We start from the raw sequence: 25,374 nt of genomic DNA, 5'->3' as shown, positions 1-25,374 counted from the left end.
TTTTTTCTCTGATAATTTCAAGCATCTGCTAAACTCAAGTTTTATTATATTTGTGAATTGTACAAATAGGAGACAACAGCCTAAAATATCTCAATCTAAAAAAAAATTCCACTGTGCACATACTTTATAATATTTGAAAGCAGAAATAGAATATAAAAATTAAAATTAATATTTTTATGATAAAAATCTTTATATTTTAATGTTTCTCAATAGAATTTAAAGTATACTATGTAGGAATTTTCTTTTATAACAAAACATGTGACCGTCGGCCATACTGTATATATGTATTTTATTGTATATAGTTGTAATTCTATCTTATTTTTGTCATTTCCTCCTTCCTTTGTCTATTCTTTTTTAAACTTTCCATGACCGTTATCGCCGTGGGGCTGGATTAGCAGTTCTGCGAATCGGTAGGGACAATAGCAGGTGTGCGGACTGAGGAAAAAGTGGCTAAGAGAGGGGTCACTTTTCGACTAGATACGAAGAGCGACAGACGGCAAGAGTGAGGCTCGATTGTGATTTCCGAGAGAGGAGAGAAGTGTGATAGTTGAGTTAAGAGCCGAAATATAGAGACCGGAATATTGGAGAACCCCGATAATAGAGGGAAAAAAGGATAGTGAAGAAAGCCACTATCGTCGGATCCAGGTTCTACACAAAGTATCGATACGTATCCGCCAAAAAAGAGAAAACCCCGGGTGAATCATCCCTTCATTTCTTCTACCTTTCTGCTGTCCTATCTTTCTTATTTTTCCTTAATATTAAGTTAGATTTAAGCTAGATTTAAGTTAGGTTAGTTACGCGTTTACAAGGGACCGATTGTTACGCGCTTAAAAATTAACACACCTCGAATTGTAAATCAGTTGGGATTCCTTAACAACAAGAATCTTATTTGTTCTAAGTGGAATAAAAGAACATTGTTTATTATTGTAGTCGTTGCAGTGTCCTTTTCTGTACGTTTCATTCGTGAGCCGTACTGCCACACTCATATAGAACACCACAAACATATGCATTGAGACTTTCATTTCCCATTGTCATTTTGAAGGATAACAAAAAAGTTTTGAAAAACCAATGGGTGTTATTTATGATCATAATTTTGTTAAAAATACAATAAATTTGTCTAATAAATTATATATGGTTTAAAAGAAACAAATTTATTATTTTAAATGAAACTGAACTTCTTTTCTGAACTTTAAATTAATTAAAATATTTCTGCATAAACATAAATGTACACATCTTTATAAATGCTATCTAAGTTAAGTCAAATTGTATAATTAATAAACATATACTTTATACTCTGTAATCATTTAAAAAATGTTCACATTTATTACATTAAAAGATATTTACTTTTGTTTAAACATGGAGTTATCAGATAAATCTTCTACAGGCACATTATTGACAACACAAGCATTTTGTAGTCGAACAGTGTGATCAATATTCTTTTCACCAATATACAGACACCCAACAGGATTGTAAAATGATATTCCTAAATTAAAATATAATTTTTTATTTATTAAATTCTACTTAATGAAAAAAATTGTATTAATGGAAATTTTGTAATAAGCAATTACTAATTAACAAACAAACCAAAAAGTAAGTATTAACTTCTAATAAAAATAAACTTCAACATATATATTCATATACTTAAAAATGTAAATACATTATTATTAAAATATAGGTTTTTCTTTAATAAAATAATTGCTAAAATTCAATACAAAAAGAATGTGACAATGATTAAGAATAATCTATTTAATATATGAACACATTGCAAAAACAACTGCAGAAAAAAGCTGTGCTTTAACATCTTAAAAAATTTTTTGTTTATTTTTGTATAGATCAATGCTCTGTAACAACAATGCATACTTTTGATTTTCCACACGAATGCACATATAGAAATAGAAAAGGAAATAAAAGGTGGGCATTGTTAAGGAGCATTGACCCACACAAAAAGAAATCGCAAATGATAAATTGCAATTCCAAAGAAAAAAAATCCAGCAACGAGTTGCTTAACTCTCCTGGCAACATTTGATGGTGCCATCTGTTGATATTTTATTTAAAAACTTTATATATTTTTAACTAATATAAAATGGCAGAAAGCTTAACTTTGAAAATAGAGATGGGTTTTACAAAAAATTGTAAATGTTAATAGCAAGTAAAATCATCATTAAGTCTGACTCTATCAGAGATACACGTAACCTCCTTTATCTCCCCACCCCTCAACCTTTAACAAACAAAATTTAATAGCATCAATCTCCTAATAAATAAACCTCCCTACAAAATATAAAAAATTTTTGACAAAAAGCACAGGAGTTATTAAGTTTGAAAGAGGGTAAACAAAATAGTGCGCCCACGCTAACATTTATACATACAGAAAAAATTCTGGAAGTTTTTTGCATTTCTCAATGTTTAAACGTGTCCTGGGTCCAAAAATGTAAAAATCTTGGGGGGGGTCATTTTTTTTACCATCATTATACTTTCACTCTGTTATGTATAACAGCCAGGAAAGTAAAAAATCTGAGTTTTATTTGTATTATAGTTTTAATGTTTTATCTACATCATATCAAGATAATTTAATAATTTAATTAAATCTGATACTAAAATAAAAAAATTGTTATAAAGATATGTAATTTTTTACAATTACATTCATTTAATAATTCAGTGGCTTGGGAAAAAAAGCTCAAAGCAGAATTCAAACTGCAACTCTCATTTAATATGTAAGCATGTACCAAAATTAAATTCATTTTTAATTTAAACTAAAAAAGGAATTGCCTAAAATGCTGTGACTTGAAACTACAATTTTAATATAAGTTTAACAATACTTGACACTTGAATCAAACTTGAAAATACAATTTTAATAGTAAGTTTCCTAATTAAAATGTTATGGTGTGTTTGAAGTTGAATATTTGTTTTATTTATATTAGTAGGAGGCAAATTACGATCTACTGAAAAATTTATTCTAGTCCACAAAAATATTTGAAGCATCAGTAACAATTCTGTAATATGCTTAACTTTTACTTGGCTATTTAAAATCAAAGAGAAGATGAGATAATATTGCCTTACTTCCAGTTCATATATTTAGTGCAATTAGAATTGAAAAAAAGAGTTATTGATTGTGTTGCCGATAATGCTTCCAATTTTGCAAAGGCCTTTTGCATTTTTACCAATGAATCTGTGAGAATCGAGGGTTAAGCAACAAGGCTTAACCCGTTATCCGACAACAGGGAAGTGAGTCCCGCTCATGTGGTCAGTAGATGGCAGTTTAGGAGGGCAAAAATCAAGTGGGAGGTCGCGAATAAGTCGATAAGGTGTTGGCCGTGTTCGAGTAACCACACATATTTAAGACTCTAAACCTATTTAATAAGGATATTATATAAAAGATACATATATTAATAATAATGACAATAATGGTAATAATAATAATAATAATAATAATAATAATAATAACTCTCCCGTGGTCACCACCTGGTCGTGGTGGGAGAGCCCAGTAATTTTACTGATCCATAGGGCAATGCAGGCTGGAGCATAAGCTCCTGGTAGGGACACCCATGCCAGTAAGGTCTATGGGGAGAAATGAAGCTAAGAGTGACCACACCCACATTCTGTGGAGATATTCATCATGGTAATAACTAGATCAAAGTGTGATACCGGCTCGGACGTCACCCGGGTTAACAAGGTCCGCGTTCGTGGGTTAGGCAGAGGCTCACGTTCGAAAAATAGGTCACAGTCTCCCTTGGTTACCGGTGGCGAAAGCAGCACCGGCCCAAGCATGGCTACTGCAATGCCCTCAACAGATGTGAGGAACCAACCCAGCCTTGGTGTTTCTGTGGCAATGCATCCACAGACCACAAAGGCTGGAAAACCACGCCAACGGATGAAATGGACAGTAGAAATGAACGAGTTTATCATCCGTACTTATTACACCATCACAAAACTCGAAACAAACATGACAGCATACAGACAACAACTACACCATAGATTCACACAACAGTATCCTCATCTCACTGTCACCGAACAAAGGGTTGTTGATCAAAAAAGAACAATTATACACAACAACCTTATTCCACAAACAACACTTGAACTTATCAAACAACAGGTTGCTGATCAAATACATCAACAGACAGAAACATCTAACATTAATGAAGATCATGTAACCTGTCAGGATAATCCAGCAACAAGCATTGATAATAACACACATACAACAATAACCACTAATGATACTACAGACACTTCCTTGTCCATCACTGATAACATAGACATGGATTTAGTTAATATGCTCTCACTTATATTTCAGGAAACACTCACTAAATATACAGGCACAGATCCCACACAACGACCACGAATACCAAAAATCAACACGTCGAAGGAAGTAGGAAAAACACTAAATTATGTAAACACTCACTTACTACCACACTACATTCATTCAATTTCTACACTCACAGACATTCATACATTAGTTTATGCTGGGGCAGTCACAGTAGTGACACACCATGGACTGAAAGTACAATCACAGACAAATACACAGAAAACACAATTCTATCACAAGCCTGCCTGGCAGAGAAGAATAGAAACACAAATAAATGACATTAGACAGCAATTAGGCAGGCTGACACAATACACTAAAAACAACATAACACCCAAATTAAGGAAACAGCTCAAAAACATTTTCAAGAAAATAAAAACACACACAAAACATGAACATCACAACACACGCATTACAGAATACATTGATACACTAAAACAAAAACTTGCTGCCAAAGCACGTAGACTCAAACGATACAAAACATGTACACTACGAAAACAACAAAATAAATTATTTACAAACAATGAAAAACTCTTTTACAGACAAATTAATAACAAAGCAAACACTGATACACAGCACAGTGGCACACCAACAGAAGAAGAACTCACAACATATTGGTCTTCTCTTTGGTCCAGTGCTGTCACGCACAATGCTGATGCAGGCTGGATCGAGGAGGAGAACAGAAACTTGCACAACATACCAACTATGCCCTGTGTTGAAATAAACATACATGATTTCCAATACACTGTTAACAGAACACACAACTGGAAGACACCTGGTGTAGACAACATTCACAATTTCTGGTACAAAAAGTTTACATCACTGCACCAGGAACTAGCTAAACATCTAACACACATCATCATCAATCCACAAGACATGCCAAATTTTCTTACTCAGGGCATCACCTACATGAAACCTAAAAACAACAATACCACAGACCCCACACAATACAGACCAATTACATGTCTTCCAACACTCTACAAATTATTGACATCCTGTATTGCAAACAAAATATACAAACATGTTGAAGAACACGACATTCTAACAGAACAACAAAAAGGTTGCCGTAGAAACCACAGGGGATGCAAAGAACAGTTACTCATAGATTCAGTCATTCTACGGCAAGCACACAGACAACACAGAAACATACACATGGCATATATAGACTACAGAAAAGCATTCGACAGTGTTCCACACAGTTGGCTGCTACATATTCTACACATGTACAAAATACATCCATCACTCATTGCATTCTTTCAAAACACTATGCAGCACTGGAGAACAACACTACATCTCAGGGCCCATAACACTTCCATACAAACAAACCAAATTTTTATTAGGCAAGGAATTTTTCAAGGAGATTCCTTGAGTCCTCTCTGGTTCTGCTTAGCCCTGAACCCATTATCCAACATGTTAAACAACACGCAATATGGTTACAATATCAGACACAAAAAAACAACACAGTTTACACTGTCACATCTTATGTACATGGATGACATAAAACTTTATGCATCCACACAAAAACAACTTCATCAACTCCTACAAATCACACATTCATACACCAAGGACATACAAATGGAATTTGGCCTAGATAAATGCAAAACAGTTCACATAGAAAAAGGAATCCTGAAGAAAGAAGATTTTGCACTTGGAAATGGAGACATTATTGAATCCATGGAAGAGGGCGAGTTCTACAAGTATTTAGGATTCCAACAGGCCAAACTAACAGAACATACACAAATAAAGCAAAGATTAATTAAAGAATACCAAAGTAGGTTAAATGCTATTCTCAGAACACAGTTAAATGCAAAACACACAGTTAAAGCAATAAACACATATGTCATCCCAGTACTTACATATTCTTTTGGAGTTATACATTGGACTCACACAGATCTTGAGCAACTCCAAAGGAAAACAAGAACAACACTTACTAAGCATAAACAACATCATCCTAAATCCGCCACAGAAAGATTAACCCTTCCACGTAAAGATGGCGGACGTGGCCTGATTGACATAGTTAACCTTCACTACAAACAAATACAGTCACTGCGAGAGTTTTTCTACAAAAAACAAGAAACATCACAATTACATAAAGCAGTAACTCTAGCAGACTCAAATAACACACCATTAAACTTACACTCACATCATATGGACACAACACAACATATAAAAGGCATAGACACCATTAAGCAATCGTGGGCTCAAAAGGCACTCCATGGCAGGCATCCTTATGATCTGGCCCAGGATTTTGTTGACAAAACTGCGTCAAACAGCTGGTTAGCTCGGGGATGCCTCTTTGGGGAGACGGAAGGATTCATGATTGCCATACAGGATCAGGTCATAAATACTAAAAACTACAGAAAACACATACTCAAAGATGCAACACTCACGAATGACATGTGCAGAAAATGTCACATCATGCCAGAAACTATACAACACATCACTTCTGGTTGCAAGCTCTTGGCACAGACAGATTATTTACACAGACATAATCAAGTAGCAAATATAATACACCAAGAGCTTGCAAAGAAACACAAATTAGTAGACATCCACGAACCATACTACAAATACATTCCACAGACAGTATTGGAAAACAACACGCACAAAATGTACTACGACAGAGCTATAATCACAGATAAAACAATATACCACAACAGACCAGACATCACACTCATTGACAAACACAATAAAATCACATACATTATAGACATATCCATTCCAAACACTCACAATATACAAAACGCATGCACTGAAAAAATTAGCAAGTACACAGAACTCGCCCAGGAAATAAGGCATCTGTGGAGGATGGATAGGGTGCTTATTGTACCTGTTGTTCTCTCCTCTACAGGTGTCATACCACACACACTACACAAAAGCCTGGGCACATTACAATTGAATAGAAACACATACATCACACTACAGAAGGCCACTATATTGAATACATGTCATATTGTGAGAAAATTCCTGAATACAGACACACACACTGATACACTTCTTTAATTTCTGTTTTGGTTACTATGCCTTGACTTTGGTCCGGCATAGTACACAGCCACCGGTGTTAACCGAGTATATCTCACTTAACCCAACATAATAATAATAATAACTCTCCCATGGTCACCACCTGGTCGTGGTGGGAGAGCCCAGTAATTTTACTGATCCATAGGGCAATGCAGGCTGGAGCATAAGCTCCTGGAAGGGACACCCATGCCAGTAAGGTCTATGGGGAGAAATGAAGCTAAGAGTGACCACACCCACATTCTGTGGAGATATTCATCATGGTAATAACTAGATCAAAGTGTGATACCGGCTCGGACGTCGCCCGGGTTAACAAGGTCCGCGTTCGTGGGTTAGGCAGAGGCTCACGTTCGAAAAATAGGCCACAGTCTCCCTTGGTTACCGGTGGCGAAAGCAGCACCGGCCCAAGCATGGCTACTGCAATACCCTCAACAGATGTGAGGAACCAACCCAGCCTTGGTGTTTCTGTGGCAATGCATCCACAGACCACAAAGGCTGGAAAACCACGCCAACGGATGAAATGGACAGTAGAAATGAACGAGTTTATCATCCGTACTTATTACACCATCACAAAACTCGAAACAAACATGACAGCATACAGACAACAACTACACCATAGATTCACACAACAGTATCCTCATCTCACTGTCACCGAACAAAGGGTTGTTGATCAAAAAAGAACAATTATACACAACAACCTTATTCCACAAACAACACTTGAACTTATCAAACAACAGGTTGCTGATCAAATACATCAACAGACAGAAACATCTAACATTAATGAAGATCATGTAACCTGTCAGGATAATCCAGCAACAAGCATTGATAATAACACACATACAACAATTACCACTAATGATACTACAGACACTTCCTCATCCATCACTGATAACATAGACTTGGATTTAGTTAATACGCTCTCACTTATATTTCAGGAAACACTCACTAAATATACAGGTACAGATCCCACACAACGACCACGAATACCAAAAATCAACACGTCAAAGGAAGTAGGAAAAACACTAAATTATGTAAACACTCACTCACTACCACACTACATTCATTCAATTTCTACACTTGCAGACATTCATACATTAGTTTATGCTGGGGCAGTCACAGTAGTGACACACCATGGACTGAAAGTACAATCACAGACAAATACACAGAAAACACAATTCTATCACAAGCCTGCCTGGCAGAGAAGAATAGAAACACAAATAAATGACATTAGACAGCAATTAGGCAGGCTAACACAATACACTAAAAACAACATAACACCCAAATTAAGGAAACAGCTCAAAAACATTTTCAAGAAAATAAAAACACACACAAAACATGAACATCACAACACACACATTACAGAATACATTGATACACTAAAACAAAAACTTGCTGCCAAAGCACGTAGACTCAAACGATACAAAACATGTACACTACGAAAACAACAAAATAAATTATTTACAAACAATGAAAAACTTTTTTACAGACAAATTAATAAAAAAGCAAACACTGATACACAGCACAGTGGCACACCAACAGAAGGAGAACTCACAACATACTGGTCTTCTCTTTGGTCCAGTGCTGTCACGCACAATGCTGATGCAGGCTGGATCGAGGAGGAAAACAGAAACTTGCACAACATACCAACTATGCCCTGTGTTGAAATAAACATACATGATTTCCAATACACTGTTAACAGAACACACAACTGGAAGACACCTGGTGTAGACAACATTCACAATTTCTGGTACAAAAAGTTTACATCACTGCACCAGGAACTAGCTAAACATCTAACACACATCATCATCAATCCACAAGACATGCCAAATTTTCTTACTCAGGGCATCACCTACATGAAACCTAAAAACAACAATACCACAGACCCCACACAATACAGACCAATTACATGTCTTCCAACACTCTACAAATTATTGACATCCTGTATTGCAAACAAAATATACAAACATGTTGAAGAACACGACATTCTAACAGAACAACAAAAAGGTTGCCGTAGAAACCACAGGGGATGCAAAGAACAGTTACTCATAGATTCAGTCATTCTACGGCAAGCACACAGACAACACAGAAACATACACATGGCATATATAGACTACAGAAAAGCATTCGACAGTGTTCCACACAGTTGGCTGCTACATATTCTACACATGTACAAAATACATCCATCACTCATTACATTCTTTCAAAACACTATGCAGCACTGGAGAACAACACTACATCTCAGGGCCCATAACACTTCCATACAAACAAACCAAATTTTTATTAGGCGAGGAATTTTTCAAGGAGATTCCTTGAGTCCTCTCTGGTTCTGCCTAGCCCTGAATCCATTATCCAACATGTTAAACAACACGCAATATGGTTACAATATCAGACACGAAAAAACAACACAGTATACACTGTCACATCTCATGTACATGGATGACATAAAACTTTATGCATCCACACAAAAACAACTTCATCAACTCCTACAAATCACACATTCATACACCAAGGACATACAAATGGAATTTGGCCTAGATAAATGCAAAACACTTCACATAGAAAAAGGAATCCTGAAGAAAGAAGATTTTGCACTTGGAAATGGAGACATTATTGAATCCATGAAAGAGGGCGAGTTCTACAAGTATTTAGGATTCCAACAGGCCAAACTAACAGAACATACACAAATAAAGCAAAGATTAATTAAAGAATACCAAAGTAGGTTAAATGCTATTCTCAGAACACAGTTAAATGCAAAACATACAGTTAAAGCAATAAACACATATGTCATTCCAGTACTTACATATTCTTTTGGAGTTATACATTGGACTCACACAGATCTTGAGCAACTCCAAAGGAAAACAAGAACAACACTTACTAAGCATAAACAACATCATCCTAAATCCGCCACAGAAAGATTAACCCTTCCACGTAAAGATGGCGGACGTGGCCTGATTGACATAGTTAACCTTTACTACAAACAAATACAGTCACTGCGAGAGTTTTTCTACAAAAAACAAGAAACATCACAATTACATAAAGCAGTAACTCTAGCAGACTCGAATAACACACCATTAAACTTACACTCACATCATATGGACACAACACAACATATAAAAAGCATAGACACCATTAAGCAATCGTGGGCTCGAAAGGCACTCCATGGCAGGCATCCTTACGATCTGGCCCAGGATTTTGTTGACAAAACTGCGTCAAACAGCTGGTTAGCTCGGGGATGCCTCTTTGGGGAGACGGAAGGATTCATGATTGCCATACAGGATCAGGTCATAAATACTAAAAACTACAGAAAACACATACTCAAAGATGCAACACTCACAAATGACACATGCAGAAAATGTCACATCATGCCAGAAACTATACAACACATCACCTCTGGTTGCAAGCTCTTGGCACAGACAGATTATTTACACAGACATAACCAAGTAGCAAATATAATACACCAAGAGCTTGCAAAGAAACACAAATTAGCAGACATCCACGAACCATACTACAAATACATTCCACAGACAGTATTGGAAAACGACACGCACAAAATGTACTACGACAGAGCCATAATCACAGATAAAACAATTTACCACAACAGACCAGACATCACACTCATTGACAAACACAATAAAATCACATACATTATAGACATATCCATTCCAAACACTCACAATATACAAAACGCATGCACTGAAAAAATTAGCAAGTACACAGAACTCGCCCAGGAAATAAGGCATCTGTGGAGGATGGATAAGGTGCTTATTGTACCTGTTGTTCTCTCCTCTACAGGTGTCATACCACACACACTACACAAAAGCCTGGGCACATTACAATTGAATAGAAACACATACATCACACTACAGAAGGCCACTATATTGAATACATGTCATATTGTGAGAAAATTCCTGAATACAGACACACACACTGATACACTTCTTTAATTTCTGTTTTGGTTACTATGCCTTGACTTTGGTCCGGCATAGTACACAGCCACCGGTGTTAACCGAGTATATCTAACTTAACCCATAATAATAATAGTATTAGATGCGACAATAATCCTTCACAGAATTGTTAATGAGGCAGTTAGTGGGGGTTTGGTGCTCGTACTCGCGGTCAGAGAGAGGCCTAAAACCCTTTTCTCTATCTATTCTTAACTAAACCTCGACCAACTGAGGGAAAAGAGAGATTTCCATATAATAAGTCAAAAATTACCTCACTATCTGTTGTTGACGCCGTCAATTAGTGTCGAAGGCACAGAGGAAGGCTGTTGATTAGTCCTATTCTAGTATCCTTGACATCACTCCCTCTAATGGGGTGCGAGCCCTTTTTATACCAAATTCAAGGGGTGTGAACTGTCACACTATCAGGATTTATACACACACCTGTTGGTGTATTCATGTCTGGATCTGGCTAGTATGGACGCCGGGAATTGAGACGTTTGTTTAAATTACAGACCTAAGTACCTTGCAGAGGTGAACTTAAAATATAAATTTCTATAGATATGACAGCTCTCACCCATCAATTAGCATCTAGCTGAAATAACTATTACAATTTTGTCTACAATTTCGATATTGTTTATGTCCAATGTCGGGTTCAACGACAATCTATGTGATTTCTTGCTGCGGCCACGTGTCACGTGCAACAAAAGGGGGGATGAAATCATCGCTTATTCCCGTCTTGTTGATTCTATCGTCTAATGAGTTACTGTAATACAAACGACTATTTCCTTCTTGTTGATATATATTTTTAACAACTATTTCGTAAAGATCGTTGTAGTTGTTAACCTTGGAAGACCTCTTTAAAATTCTTACTTCAAATTCTTCAGTAAAATTTAAAAGTTTATAAAAAGAACGATACTATTCAAAAAGGGAAAAGAGGGGGTTCAGACCCTCGCAAATCTTATAAGTCTAATCAACTAGAGAAATTCATATGAAACATCAATACAAGTAGACTGCAATCATGTTAAAGAAGACAATAGTGATGGCAATTCTGATGTCGATGAGGAAACTTTTCATAAAGTGGAGAGGATTTCAATTTTACTATTATTTGCAAACAAAAACTTAATAGATTTTAATGTCAATGATAGGGATAGTAGTAATATAACTTCAAGCGATTCTGAAAATAAATAACTTACCTTGCTCTTTCAGTATAAAAACAGTAATCATACATTGAACCTAGTTTGTACTGCTGACAATCTTAATGGTAAAAACAGTAAACAGTATAAATGATTTCAAATGCAGCCTCTCAGAGTACCAAAGTAAATGATTTAGAACTCCAGATAACTATTGTTTCCTTTATAAATCCTACAGACAAAAATGGTTATCAAATTATCTTCCAATAAAAATAGTGTTAGTTAGGTTTAGATAAAATAGTCAAATGAAAGAAAGCATTAAATTTAAAACAATGAAAATAGGAGAAGCAAATTTTCTTACAAGTTACTTTCAGATAATGAAACTCTGAAACAATGTATTTCTTAGAAAAAGATAATAGTTATCTAGGTAATTTAATTCAAGTGTACATTGGATAAGGAAAAATTTGGATAAATATCTATCAAGTAATGAAGACAGTATTTATATAAAACTTTGATAAATGCTCTCATAGCTGGAAGAGAAAGTTACAGGATTTATTAAGTTATCCTGAAGAAACAATACCAACATCTTTACTTCCTAAATATAAACTACTTCCTTTTAACAAAAATTAAAAAAAACAGTTGTTCATAAATGTTCATTATATGTTTCAGTGAAAAAATTTGCTATTAATAAGGAAGAGGAATATCATAAAAATATCAAGTGACAAAACTGATAAAATGTCAAATTTGCAGAAACAAGAAGAGAGTTTCAACAGCCCATGCTTATTTGAAAATTTGGAAAATAAACTCAATTAAGCAAAAGAAATTTTTATAAAGATAAGGTTAATGCATACTTAACAGATGTCAATCTTATTTTCTTGGATGCATATGAACATATAAAAAGACTTGTGAAATATCATACAACTTTACTAAATAAAACTGCTGTTAAAAGATTATTTTCTGTGGGTGGCAAATATTAATACCACAGAGATGCAAATCATCAGACAGAAGCTTTGAACATACACTTCAAATGTTTAATTTTTAAACTATTCTTTTATGATATTCTTTAACATAACATGATAAATGAAGATGACTCAAAGCAAGTTGAAAAATGTTTGAACATAAATATTTACAATTAACTTATTGTTATATTAAAATACAATTTAATTTTTGCATTTTGTCCTGCAATGTATTTTATATATATCAAATAGAGTTCTTATCTCATCCACTCAATTATTACAAGATATCATAGTATTTCTTTTTATTTATCCATATTACATATTTAACACGTTCATGGCGTCAGTAGATAAACATTTAGGCAGCTGCTGGGCGTTACGAGTTATGGGTGACTCGTAGTTCATTTTAATATCGGGCAGCACAAGTCACCAGTGCTGCCTCGTACTATTAAATTAATATATTTTATTGCACCTAATAAAATAATATTGATATATCAAGTATGATGTTTGTAAAATTATGTTATCAAAACATATGCGCCGCCCCACGGAAAAACAAGCAATTATGTCTATCGCCCTAACTAGACATGTCCATACAAGTCACATGTGCCTCGTAATGCCGTGAATGTGTTAATAAATATTTTATCAACATTTAACCAACTGCATTATTATAGTCTAGCCTGTATATTATATTTCTAAGTTTAGAAATTAAATATAACTGTTAATAAGATTTATAAAAATAATTTATTCAATAATACTCTGTATACATTTTACTTTTTTCCTAATTATAATTTGATTGAAATTAATTTTATTACAAAATATATGAAAAAGTGCATTTGTAATTTAAAGTCTTACCAGACAATTTTTCAATCTCTCGATAACGAGCCATTGAGCACTTTGTAAGCTGGTGATCAACAACACAGTCTTGAATAATATATGTCAGTCTACCTTCATCATAATGTGCAGAAAAAATATCTACATTATTCCAATCCTATAAAAAAATTTAAAAGTGAAAACACTAAATAATAATTAAAAATTTATAAGATTACACAAAATCAATTTTTAACCTTTGGTTCATCTGGGCCAATGAGACACACTTTCAATGATGGATCTGCAGATGCATGCCTAGCTGTAGCAGATCCTATCATACCAGCACCAACAATGCATAAATGATAAAAATCCATATCTATCTGTAATAAACAAAAAATTTTAAAACTTAAAAATGAAATTCTTTTTCTAGGTTCTATAAATATCTGGTAGAAGATGGATCTGGTTTCAATACCAGTTCCCTCTTCCACCAGATATTGAAAGAATCCTAGAAAAAGGCCCTAATTATGCTCTGGATAACACTGCAGACTGGCAGAACACCATAGCAGAAATAGAAATAGGCCTCAGAGGTCTGGAAGAAGTAAACAAAGATTACTTCAGATGGAAAACAACCCTTAAAAACAAGAGACACAAAGCACATCAAGTGGAAATGAAACAGATAAAATGCACAAGACAATGGTTAGCAGACAATGAGTTAATATTAACAAGAGCCAACAAAAGTAAGCATCTAGTAGTAATGAAAAAACATTATTACACCAGGACTTTAGAAGAGTATATAGAGAAAACCAAATGTGAAAGGGTTGATCACATAGTTGATAAATTGGAGAAGAAAGTCAAGGAGTTATAGAGATCACCCATTACTGCACTCTTTCCTTTTCTCAAAGGATCCCATATCACAGGTGTACCCAGACTATTCAGCTTCGCAAAATCACATAAGAATAACAAGGAGATCAGACCGGTGGTCAAGAAGTGTAAAGGACCGACATATAAACTGAAGAAGTGCCTGCATAGATATTTATCAGAGTAGATGGAGAATAACCATTTTATTACGAGAAACCCGCTGAACTTAGTAAATGAACTCCAAATCATATTTTTAACGGGTGAGGAGATTGGTTCAATCATGGACTTTGAAAATTTATATCGTCCATAAAACTGGATTCATGTTATCGTGCGTTAATTGACACCTTACGCATATTAAACCCAGACATGGCAGCCTTCCCTGATGATATGGAGCTCCTTGTAAACTTGATATGTTTCCAATCATTCTTCAGCTTTTGAAGGCAAGATATACAAACAAAGGAAAGGAGTGCTTTATGGGCAGCCTGATGTCTGGCTTACTCTGCGAGTTAGTTCTACGTAAATTAGAACAAATTACTATTAGAAATTTTAGACAGGATATAATCTTATACAAAAGATATGTATATGATGTATTCATTTTATGAAGGAATGACATTTTTTGAATGAGATAAATTCTAACAAAGATGGTTTAAAACTAAAATTGGAGCAACTTAGTGCAACAGAAGTGCATTTTTTAGACATTAGCATTACATTTGAAAATAGTTCCTTAAGCACAAAGGTATATATCAAGCCCACCCACAACCCATTATACATTCCTTCCTCATCCAATGATCTTCACACGTATAAGCTGTCAGCATTTAGAACTCTTATTAGAAGGGCATTTAATTATTGCTCCAATGTGTACGACAGGTGGCAAGAATTAAATAGGATCAGAACTGTCGCTAGATCCTTGGGATTTAGAGCAAAAATCGTTGAGGAGTTAATAAGATCATACTCAGATCCTAACAAAAAGAAGACAAAGAAAATGAACAAAGAAATTACTAAATTCACGTACAACAGAGGAATGTCCAATATCATGAAGGAAACTGCCAACTACAAGAATACAAGATTAATATACAAATGGGCTCCCATGGTTTATAGTATACTTAGAAACGACAAGGATAAGATGAAGAAGGAGGAACAATTTGGTGTGTACAGGATACCATAGATCTGAACAAAGAATATATAGATGTCACCACCAGGAATTTGAGCAAAAGGCTTAGAGTATGTATACGATATAAATAAAGGGCACTATAATACGATATTATTCAGAGTAGCACAAACAGAAGGTTCGGTTGTTGAATGGAATGAGGCTAGGATAGTTAGCCAGGTGCACTCAACATTTTTATCAATGACTGTAGAAAAATTTGAAATATATAGATCCAGTCTTACTGGCAAATGTTTGAACCACAAAGATGCCTCGAGTTTACCATTGACATGGAAATATATAACAACCACCCAGTATAACATAATATATAACGCACTCCGTCGATATAATTAGGTATATTGTATTGATATAAGTTATTTGTATTTTTATTTTATTTTACTTTACTTGAATCCATGTATCTTAATTAGTTCAATTTAGCATTTTTATATATATTTGTTATTTAAAGGAATTGTTTGAACGGATATGAAAATTTGAATTTCTTTTTACATAATCGTTCAAACCTGGAACCAATACAAAAAACGTTCCAGAAAATTCAAAGTACCTGACGATGGCCTGTAGATCAGGTTGAAAACGTTTGTAAGACAATAAATATTGGTTCTCAGAAGCGTAAGGTGTGCGTGTCAAAGTATTATTTATTTATTTATAAAGTAATTTGATATATAAGATGATTTTGTACTGATCGTATACAGTATACAAATGATGCAAACCTGATATTAAACGATACTTTTCGACTAAAGTGACGCCCACTAAAAATTGCACCAATAACTCACTCTAATAAAAACAAAAATCTTACATGTTTACCACATGGCAATTCGTGCACCGAACTCGTAATCTACCAATTAATGGATAGTACAGCGACACCAGACGGAATTATTTACAATCTTTCGTCTTAAGTTTGAATATTGTTTCTAACTTTTACTTTTTAATAATTCTTACAAAAATGCAATGATATATTGATTTTTATAATCAATAGTTTAGGATAATAAATCGAGTTTTTAAATAATTTTAGCCTGAGTAGTATAGAAGATTTTTAATCTAACTTGTAAGCTCATCTCATGGGTTCGCCCGACCGCTCTTATAGTGGGCCTGGCCGGGTAATTGAGGGAAAGAGCCCGATGTATCTGTGGCAGCCCGTTCCTAAAAAATTTCTTGAGATTCTTGACCCGGACTTGATTCGGGTACCTCAGAGCATCAAATTTTTATTTATTTATCTACTCTCCGCCCTGTCGGCACTAAGAGTTTTGTTTTCGATGCCGATCGTGGGTTCGGTCAGGCCCACAATGAGAGCAGCCAAATGATATAGAGAAGAAAATCTATATCTCCGGAACCGACCCCCTTGCAAAACGCGAACTCTGGTCCCGAAAACGTTAGGGCGAGGCTTTATCGTCTCGGCTTTTGGGCTGCCAAATATGCCGCATGTGGATAAACTGTACTCGACGTAGCTAAAACTGGCATTTTTCAAACTAAACATTACTTGATTAATTAATTAGAATTTAGGTCGATGATTTTGCGATAAAAGGCATTCCTATCGCTATGAGACATCAAAGTTTGATACGATCCAGATATCCGGAGGCGTCGTGTTTTGTCAGGGTTCTCATGATTTTTCCATGTTTGTCAAGATGGATTACCATTCTCATCGTTTATTTACATTGGGCAATTGTATTTTATAAGTAAAATCCAATCTTTGAAATTCTGGCAAGAGGTTTACTAGAATAAAAACATTTTCTGCCAGAATTTATTGATCTTCTTTAGTTTCGAAACGAATGTTATATAACCGAAGAATATTGCCGGAATTTCAAAGGTTGGATTTTACTTGTATCATCATTTTTCTCCAGTTGTGCACTATAATCACATCTTAATCGATTTTGGATAGCTTGATAATCCGGGCAGCTAAGCGGGGCGCTTGCCGCCCGGATCATCCAGAAATTGGATTCTTTAGAGCGGCCAGTACGTGCCACTGTGAAGAATATAATTTCGAATCCGAAATTTTTTCAGAATGTTTCAATTCGGATATGTTGAGTCTAATTTTCCATTATCACATCGTTCTGTTGAAGATCTATTATATTGAAGAACGATCTTAACGCCCAGAGGGTAGAATAACTATTAAAAACACTGATTTTTCTGTAGAGAAATTCTTGTGTAGCAACTGTAGAATTAATTGTGCGTTAACGAAAGACAAATATGTGCAATAAAGTGAAAATATAAATAAATATTGGTCTATTACGGGAGTGGCGAACCTATGGCACGCGTGCCCAAAGTGGCACATCGGAGAAATCATCTGGCACGTAATGTATCATATGATTTCTGTCTTTTTCAATCATCCTTTTTGTTTATCACCTGACCATCCTTTTTTCAATCAGATTTTTTACATTTATTCGAATTAAAGCGTATTCTTTTAATTTCTTTAAATATCATTATTCGAAGGCTAAGACTTTGGCACGCGTTAACATCTTTAAAGCTAAGTATGCTTACAATATGGCACTCGGACTGAAAAAGGTTCGCCATCCCTGGTCTATTAGATAATAGCAAAGTTGAGGCAGAAGTTTTAAACGCGAAAACGTGTACGTCGGACGTTCGGCGCCGCTTTCCTGTAAGTCTAGAAGTTTGGCAATGGCCTTTGGAATGTCGAGCATGATTCCGCTGACTTTCCAAACGCCATTGTCAAACTTCTAGGTTTACAAGAAAGCGGCGCCGAACGTCCGACGTATACATTTTCGCGTTGAAAACGTCGACCTCAACCTCGCTATTAATTATGTATTTCCAAAAAAAATATTAAAGATATTTTTTATTTTAAATACTTAAAACAATAACAAATTATTTTATAAATTATTAATTTATGTATTTATTAAAGTATTAACACGGGATTATTTATAAATTCGCCTCTTTTGGCTATATTTAAGTACATTTTTCATACAGAATGAATGTGCAAAAAGTTGCGTCGTCATCCGGCATAAGAGTGATTGAGCAGATTGTAGTTTTGTTGGAGTAGTTTGTTCGGTGAAATTATTCAGAAATAATTTTATATCCGGTAACAGAAGCGAATCGAAGTATTAAAAAATGACTGCGATCGAAAGAGAACCTGTTAAATTACCGATATCGCACGCGATATTGTGCGTACCACAATCACAACCGATTTCATTGAAGGTGATTCAGGTAAATGTTGATTGCATAATTATATAAAATATATAAATTAATAAAGTCCTTTTTGTAAATAGTATCTAAGGTGTTTACAGATGATGTTTATACATCGATAAATTTTATTAAAAATCAATACACAAAGAAAATGCAATGTCTAATATAAATCGCTGAAGATGAGACGATAAATTATTCCTTCACGAAAACATTTGGACCATGTAAAAAAATGTCTGCTCTTTGATTGAAGTTACGTCTTTGGTGTAAAAATTAATACACAATATCACTATTCCCCCCTATATTTCAGAGACAAGTATGGTGACCTTTAATTCATGCAATTCAGGAACTTTGAAAGGTCGTAGACCCTTTTATAAAAGATACATTCTTTTTTCAGCCGTTACCTTTGTCATTAATTAATAAATTACAATAATAATAAACATCCGAGGCATCTTATATTATTTTTGATTGCATTAATTTGAAAAGTTTTGTTAAAATAAATGTTAAAAATTATAAAAATTTAATAAAAAAACCAACTTTTGATATCTTTCAAAAAGTCATTGAAATATATATAATATACAAATTTATCACGTTTCATTTAAAACTTAATATGACTTTAAATAATATTTTAAAATACTTGCTAAAAAAAAAAAAATAAAGTATTTTAGGAAATAGGCCTATGGATCCACACTTATCTTGTGGATCCTCGAGTCTGCAGACCACAGTTTAGGAACTGTTGATATAATTTATATTATATTGATATTGAAAATGTTCTTGAGTTAAAAATATTTCTGGATAAAATTTTATTTTTGTTTTGTACAGTACTTCTAAAAATAAACTGTCATTTATTTGAATGGGGATTAAATTTTCCAAAAAGATGTTAAAATTTTTAAAATAATTTAAAGGTATGTTATTGTGACTGGTAGATTTGAAAAGTATGTCAATATGTGGATATTTATTTAATTAGTACAGATATTTTGTGAGGTGTAAATCAAGGGTTAATGTTACCTATGGTTCCAAAATGGCAGCTCGTCTGATTCCAGCAAATAGAAGAAAGGAAACAGTGGGGACGCACGTTCTAACCTAACCTATTCTAATAATTTTGTTGATAATAATTATGGTAATTTATTAGAATAGGTTAGATTAGGTTAGGTTAGAACGTGCATCCCACTGTTTCCTTTCTTCTATTTGCTAGAATCAGAGACGAGCCACCATTTTGGAACCATAGGTAACATTAACCAAATCAAGCAAATGCATTAAATTATACTAGTTTGCAAAGTTTATATTAAGCTAATAAAATTAACAAATTAATCAAAAATATCAGAAGCAGAATAGTATATTCAGAAAACTTAACTGTAGAAAAGTATGCCAATAGTTTTATAAATAGTCAAATACATAGTTATGATATGCATCAACAATACTGTCTCTGACATATTTGATTGATAGACTATGGTTTTAGGACTGAATATTTAAAGATAAATAGTTGGTTGGTTAGTTGGTATTTATTGGCACAAGAGCCATATAGGCCAAGCTATGCCATGTCAAATGGTATTAAAGATAAATAAGGCACTAGATGAAATTAATAATAATTATATACTGGTAAGAATATTACATATTAACTAATATTTTCTTATGCACATTATTATGCTAAATAAAATAAATCTGTTAATAAAATTTTATTTTTATTGCAATTGATTGATTTTTTTTTATAAAATAAAAACAGATTATAAAATGCTAAATATATTATTTAAAAAATATTAGTTCATATGTTCAATGATTAATATCAAAAATGTTATCAGTGTGAAGAGGTGATAATAGAAGTCAAATATAATTATATAAACAGTATTCAAGTCATATTATAATTAATTATCAAGTATAATTTAATTTTAGAGAATATAGTGAAATCTTGATCTAAAAATTCCCATAATAATATGATAGATGTGGAAAAATAATATCCATATCAGTTGTTTTTCCACATCTATCAAGTTTTCCTTTGAGTCCCAAATAATATATATATACATATACACACCTGTCAAAATGGGCAAAAATTTCTGGCATGGAATAGTTATACACAGTCTTTGTATAAGTTACCTGTATTAAATGACCACCTGTGTAACACGACCACAGGCATCGATTTTTGGTCAGAAACAACAAACAACAACTGTAATAAGTGACCACTTACGTGAATATATCCGGTCTAAACTATTGTTCGAGCCCATCTCAATGTTTCCCTCCTCCTAGTATAATGAATTAAGCTAAACCCTTGTTCAAACCCACCTCAGGCACTTCTCTTATTCGTGAAATTAGGTGCAGGTATTAATGAATTAGTCTAGCTACAAAAGAAATTTGTTCCAGTTTGTTCGAAAATGTCCGAAAAATGAAAGAAATGCAAAGTGCTGTCATTAGAAGATGTGTTAAAGTTATCACAGAAAGTGAAAATGGTTTATCGCAACAGCAATTTTTTTGAAGCTCATATACATTACATGTGTGATAAATAGTTTCTATATCAACCTACCTTATTTCCCCAATATTTTTGGAAAAATAATATCCGAGTAATTTTCGCATGCAAAATATTCAAAAAACAATAAACGCATTCATGCAAAAATCAATTTTATAGGCAACCTTCCTTGTTTGATTCTGCGATTGCCATTGATGTAATGAAATTGTATTATGAGAAGAAATAATAAAATCATTTTATTATTAATTAATAATTTTTCTTACTGTATTTAAGAAAATATTAAATATTTAAAAAGAATACAGTATTTTTACAGTTAAAATAAGATTAAACTAACCAAAACCGAAGTGGTGGAGAGATACGACACACTTCTATATCAATGACAAATACGTGTAACTGAAGAGCGAACAAAGAGAACCAAGTTTAATTAATTAAGTTAGAAAAAAAAAGTGTGCATCATTATAATCAAGAAAATGCGAATACTGTATTAATCTTTAAAATATTGGTATTAAATCTCTCATAAAATCATGATGACTCCTGTTAATCGAGTTATTCAATAAGAATAAAATACCAATATAGCTCTATTGCTGAAAAAAATTTGCTTATTTTTGTTCACCTCAAGTTTTGCTTAGTAGAAATGGCTAAAAAGTATGCAAAATACATATGGAAATACGGTATTACAGCACCACCTGTCTAAAAGACTACTTTTTGAAAGGAACCGTGTGTTATCACTATAGACAGGTTTTACTGTATATATATAATGCTAATTTTTCCCATATTCTTTGTTCCTGCATAGTTTGTTTTTCTGCAATGTTTATTCTGTATTTTAACTGAAAAATGTTATCTTGCAACAATTGTTTTATTACCCATAATAAAGGGTGCTAAATTAAAGGTAAAACTGCTTAAAGTCACTTTGTTAAAAGACAGTTAAGCTATTTCTGCTTTAAGTTAGCTACTGTAAAACTGATGCAGTGAGGTTCAGAGCACTGAAAAGAGAAGTTATTTTGGCTGCTATCATAATTATATGCATATTACGTTCTTCAAATGAAGATTGTGACATATGAAAAGGTATTTTGAACTGTTACTGGAAAAATTACAAATGCACTTTTTCACATAATTTTCTATTCTGACATAAATGTCTTCAGATTTATTAGTAATGGTGAATGCATATTTATTGTTGTTTACCATATAAGTAGTTGCATTTTTACACAATATTGAATTTTTATGATTGGCTGCCTCTGATACATTAGGTATTTTTATCAGAAGAAAATAGAACAAATTACAATATTCTTAACGATTTTTTTTTAATGTAGAATAAATGTACACCCATGCGCAAGTGCCATTTAGTATTACAGAAAGCCATCATGTGGGCATATTGCCGGAAAATACATGTTTCATGCTAGATAAAATAAAAACATTGTCATAAATTTCCCATGACAGTCGTCAGTTTGAATCATGCAGGACACTCCTCCTGTTATCATCAGGGATTCTTAGAGCTTACCTATCTTGTTGGCTACATATCCTTTATTTAATGATCAAATGTACTTACAAGTAGAAGTAGCAATAGGCTCTGGATATTTATGTGAGTTGGTTATAAGCTCTTTAAAACATTCAGTTCTACCTATGTTCCTCCTGTATATGATCTTCTGTGCTAGATATATCAATGACATCCTAATTATATTGAGGAATAAACCTGTAATTAAATCCTTGAATTTTGTTAATAACCTCTGCACACAATGCTAGAACTAATTTAAAATCGTAGGCACAAAAAACCTTTCACACACTATTTCTAGCAGACAAAGTAATGAGCACTCATTACTGTGTACATTACTAGTAATGAGCACTCATTAAGTGCTCATTACTTTGTCTGCTAGAAATAGAGTGTGAAAGGTTTTTTGTGCCTACGATTTGTTAATAACAGTTTGGACATCTTTAAGCTAGATCAAGAAAGTGATATGCCACATATTTCCTAGACCTGAACATCATACTTAGAGGGAGTCAAATCTCCACTAACATTTTTTGTGAGCCTAGGTATCATTCATCCCATCTTTATCCTGGCTGTTTTTGATGATCTATACGTTTTTAAGCTGTCAGTTTTTAGAGCTTTAGTTAAAAGGGCATTTACCTATTGTACTGTTGATTGATAGACTTAGAGCTGAGAAATATTGAACATATATATAACATATATATAACAGTCATACAACATGGGTACCCAGATAAATAGTTCAGCAATTGGTACAGAGGTACTCAGTTGCAGTATGTAGATGCCATCATCTACATATTGCTTTTCCAAGTGGTCACCTACAACAAGTTGCTAAAAACTGTGTATAATGAAATTGCAAAGTGCATGGATGAAGGAAGATTACACTGTAGAAAAGAAAAAAACTATTATAGTTCTATTCACCTTTGCCTCAGAACTGGGGGTTACAGTTAACCTAAAAGGTGCTGAGTTAATATATACTGCCTTTCAACACTACACAAATAAGGAACCTTGAAATCCTGGAAATATTTAAAGCATTGAAGAAGATAACTGTATTAATTAAAAAGATGCAGAAACCAGCTCCTCTGCTTGAAAGCCCTTTTATGGTATCCCTTAACTTCTCTCCCTCACTTATGAGTTAGCCTTGTATGATATTTATAGTCTTTAAATTTATTTTATTTATTTTGTATTTTTGTATATGAATATTCATTCTCTTTTATACCTTACACATCTGAATTTTATTTGAATTAAACATATTCTCTGAAAAAAGGTTCTGTTTTCAACTATGTGGAAACAAGCTTTCTTTGTTTTGAATTATACACGTTCATTTTGAAAATGTTCCTTTTTTTTTCGCATCGCAATAGATAGTATAGTTGTTACCTAAAGAAGGGACTATTACATGGGCTGAACACATTTGGGAAATAAATATTGTTCTGCTGAAAAGAAATAGTAACAGTTTGTTTATTATTATTATTATTTTGTATTATTGAGCTACAATTTGAAAAAATAGTAGACATAAAAATCCACTGTTGTCTCTGTCTGTTCTTCCATATCTCAAGAATGGAGTTCAATAGATGAACAATGAGATTAATCATATATGGAAAGTTTTGGAGCATGATGCCCCGATTAACTTCCATACATTATTAATATATGAACTTCCAATGCAAACTGGAAGTCATGTTTTTTTCAATTAAAAAATTTTCTCCTGAAAGGAATTAGATAATGACTGACATGATTCTGCTGCTAACAGGAAATATTTGATTTACTGTACAGGGGCAAGGCACTACTAATTTGAGGTGGGACATATATTTGAAATTAAATAAATTAAAAAAATATGATTAAAAATTGCAGCTCAGCATTGTGATACTGTCACAATGAGTAATTGCTCATTTATAACTGAGATTTTTGTTTTGAATTTAAATCATATGAAAGATGATTGTAAATGGTTTTTATATTAAGATATGCAAATATCTGCTACAAATTTGCATATTTTAAAGTTGAATTTTTTTAATTGTTGAAAAATTGAAACTACCAAATTTTTTCAACAGATGAAAACTTTGTTTAAGGAGATTTAAAGTTAAAGTTTTTCTTGAGACTATTAAAAAATTTATTTTTAATTAAAATTATTAGAATAAATATTA

The 25,374-nt window shown here is 33.4% G+C and overlaps 2 protein-coding genes across 2 annotated transcripts in view; one reads left to right on the top strand and one right to left on the bottom strand.

Annotated features, from left to right (window-relative positions):
* Positions 1-17,001, bottom strand: part of LOC136985198 (uncharacterized) — a 33,785-nt gene extending 16,784 nt beyond the window's left edge. The window contains exons 1-4 of the mRNA XM_067282421.1: positions 16,963-17,001; positions 14,404-14,526; positions 14,192-14,327; positions 1,345-1,483 (exon numbers count right to left, since the gene is read on the bottom strand). Coding sequence (XP_067138522.1) covers positions 1,345-1,483; positions 14,192-14,327; positions 14,404-14,520 — 392 coding nt within the window. The 5' untranslated portion in view covers positions 14,521-14,526; positions 16,963-17,001. The remainder of the gene's footprint in view (positions 1-1,344; positions 1,484-14,191; positions 14,328-14,403; positions 14,527-16,962) is intronic.
* A 2,094-nt stretch (positions 17,002-19,095) lies between these two features.
* Positions 19,096-25,374, top strand: part of LOC136985195 (26S proteasome regulatory subunit 8) — a 36,630-nt gene continuing 30,351 nt past the window's right edge. The window contains exon 1 of the mRNA XM_067282418.1: positions 19,096-19,322. Within this exon, the coding sequence (XP_067138519.1) occupies positions 19,227-19,322 (96 nt within the window). The 5' untranslated portion in view covers positions 19,096-19,226. The remainder of the gene's footprint in view (positions 19,323-25,374) is intronic.

Source organism: Centruroides vittatus, unplaced genomic scaffold (genome assembly GCF_030686945.1).
Source record: "Centruroides vittatus isolate TY-2023 unplaced genomic scaffold, ASM3068694v2 contig_955, whole genome shotgun sequence".
In the NCBI taxonomy this organism is placed as follows: domain Eukaryota; kingdom Metazoa; phylum Arthropoda; class Arachnida; order Scorpiones; family Buthidae; genus Centruroides; species Centruroides vittatus.
This window is presented reverse-complemented; position numbering and strand designations above follow the sequence as displayed.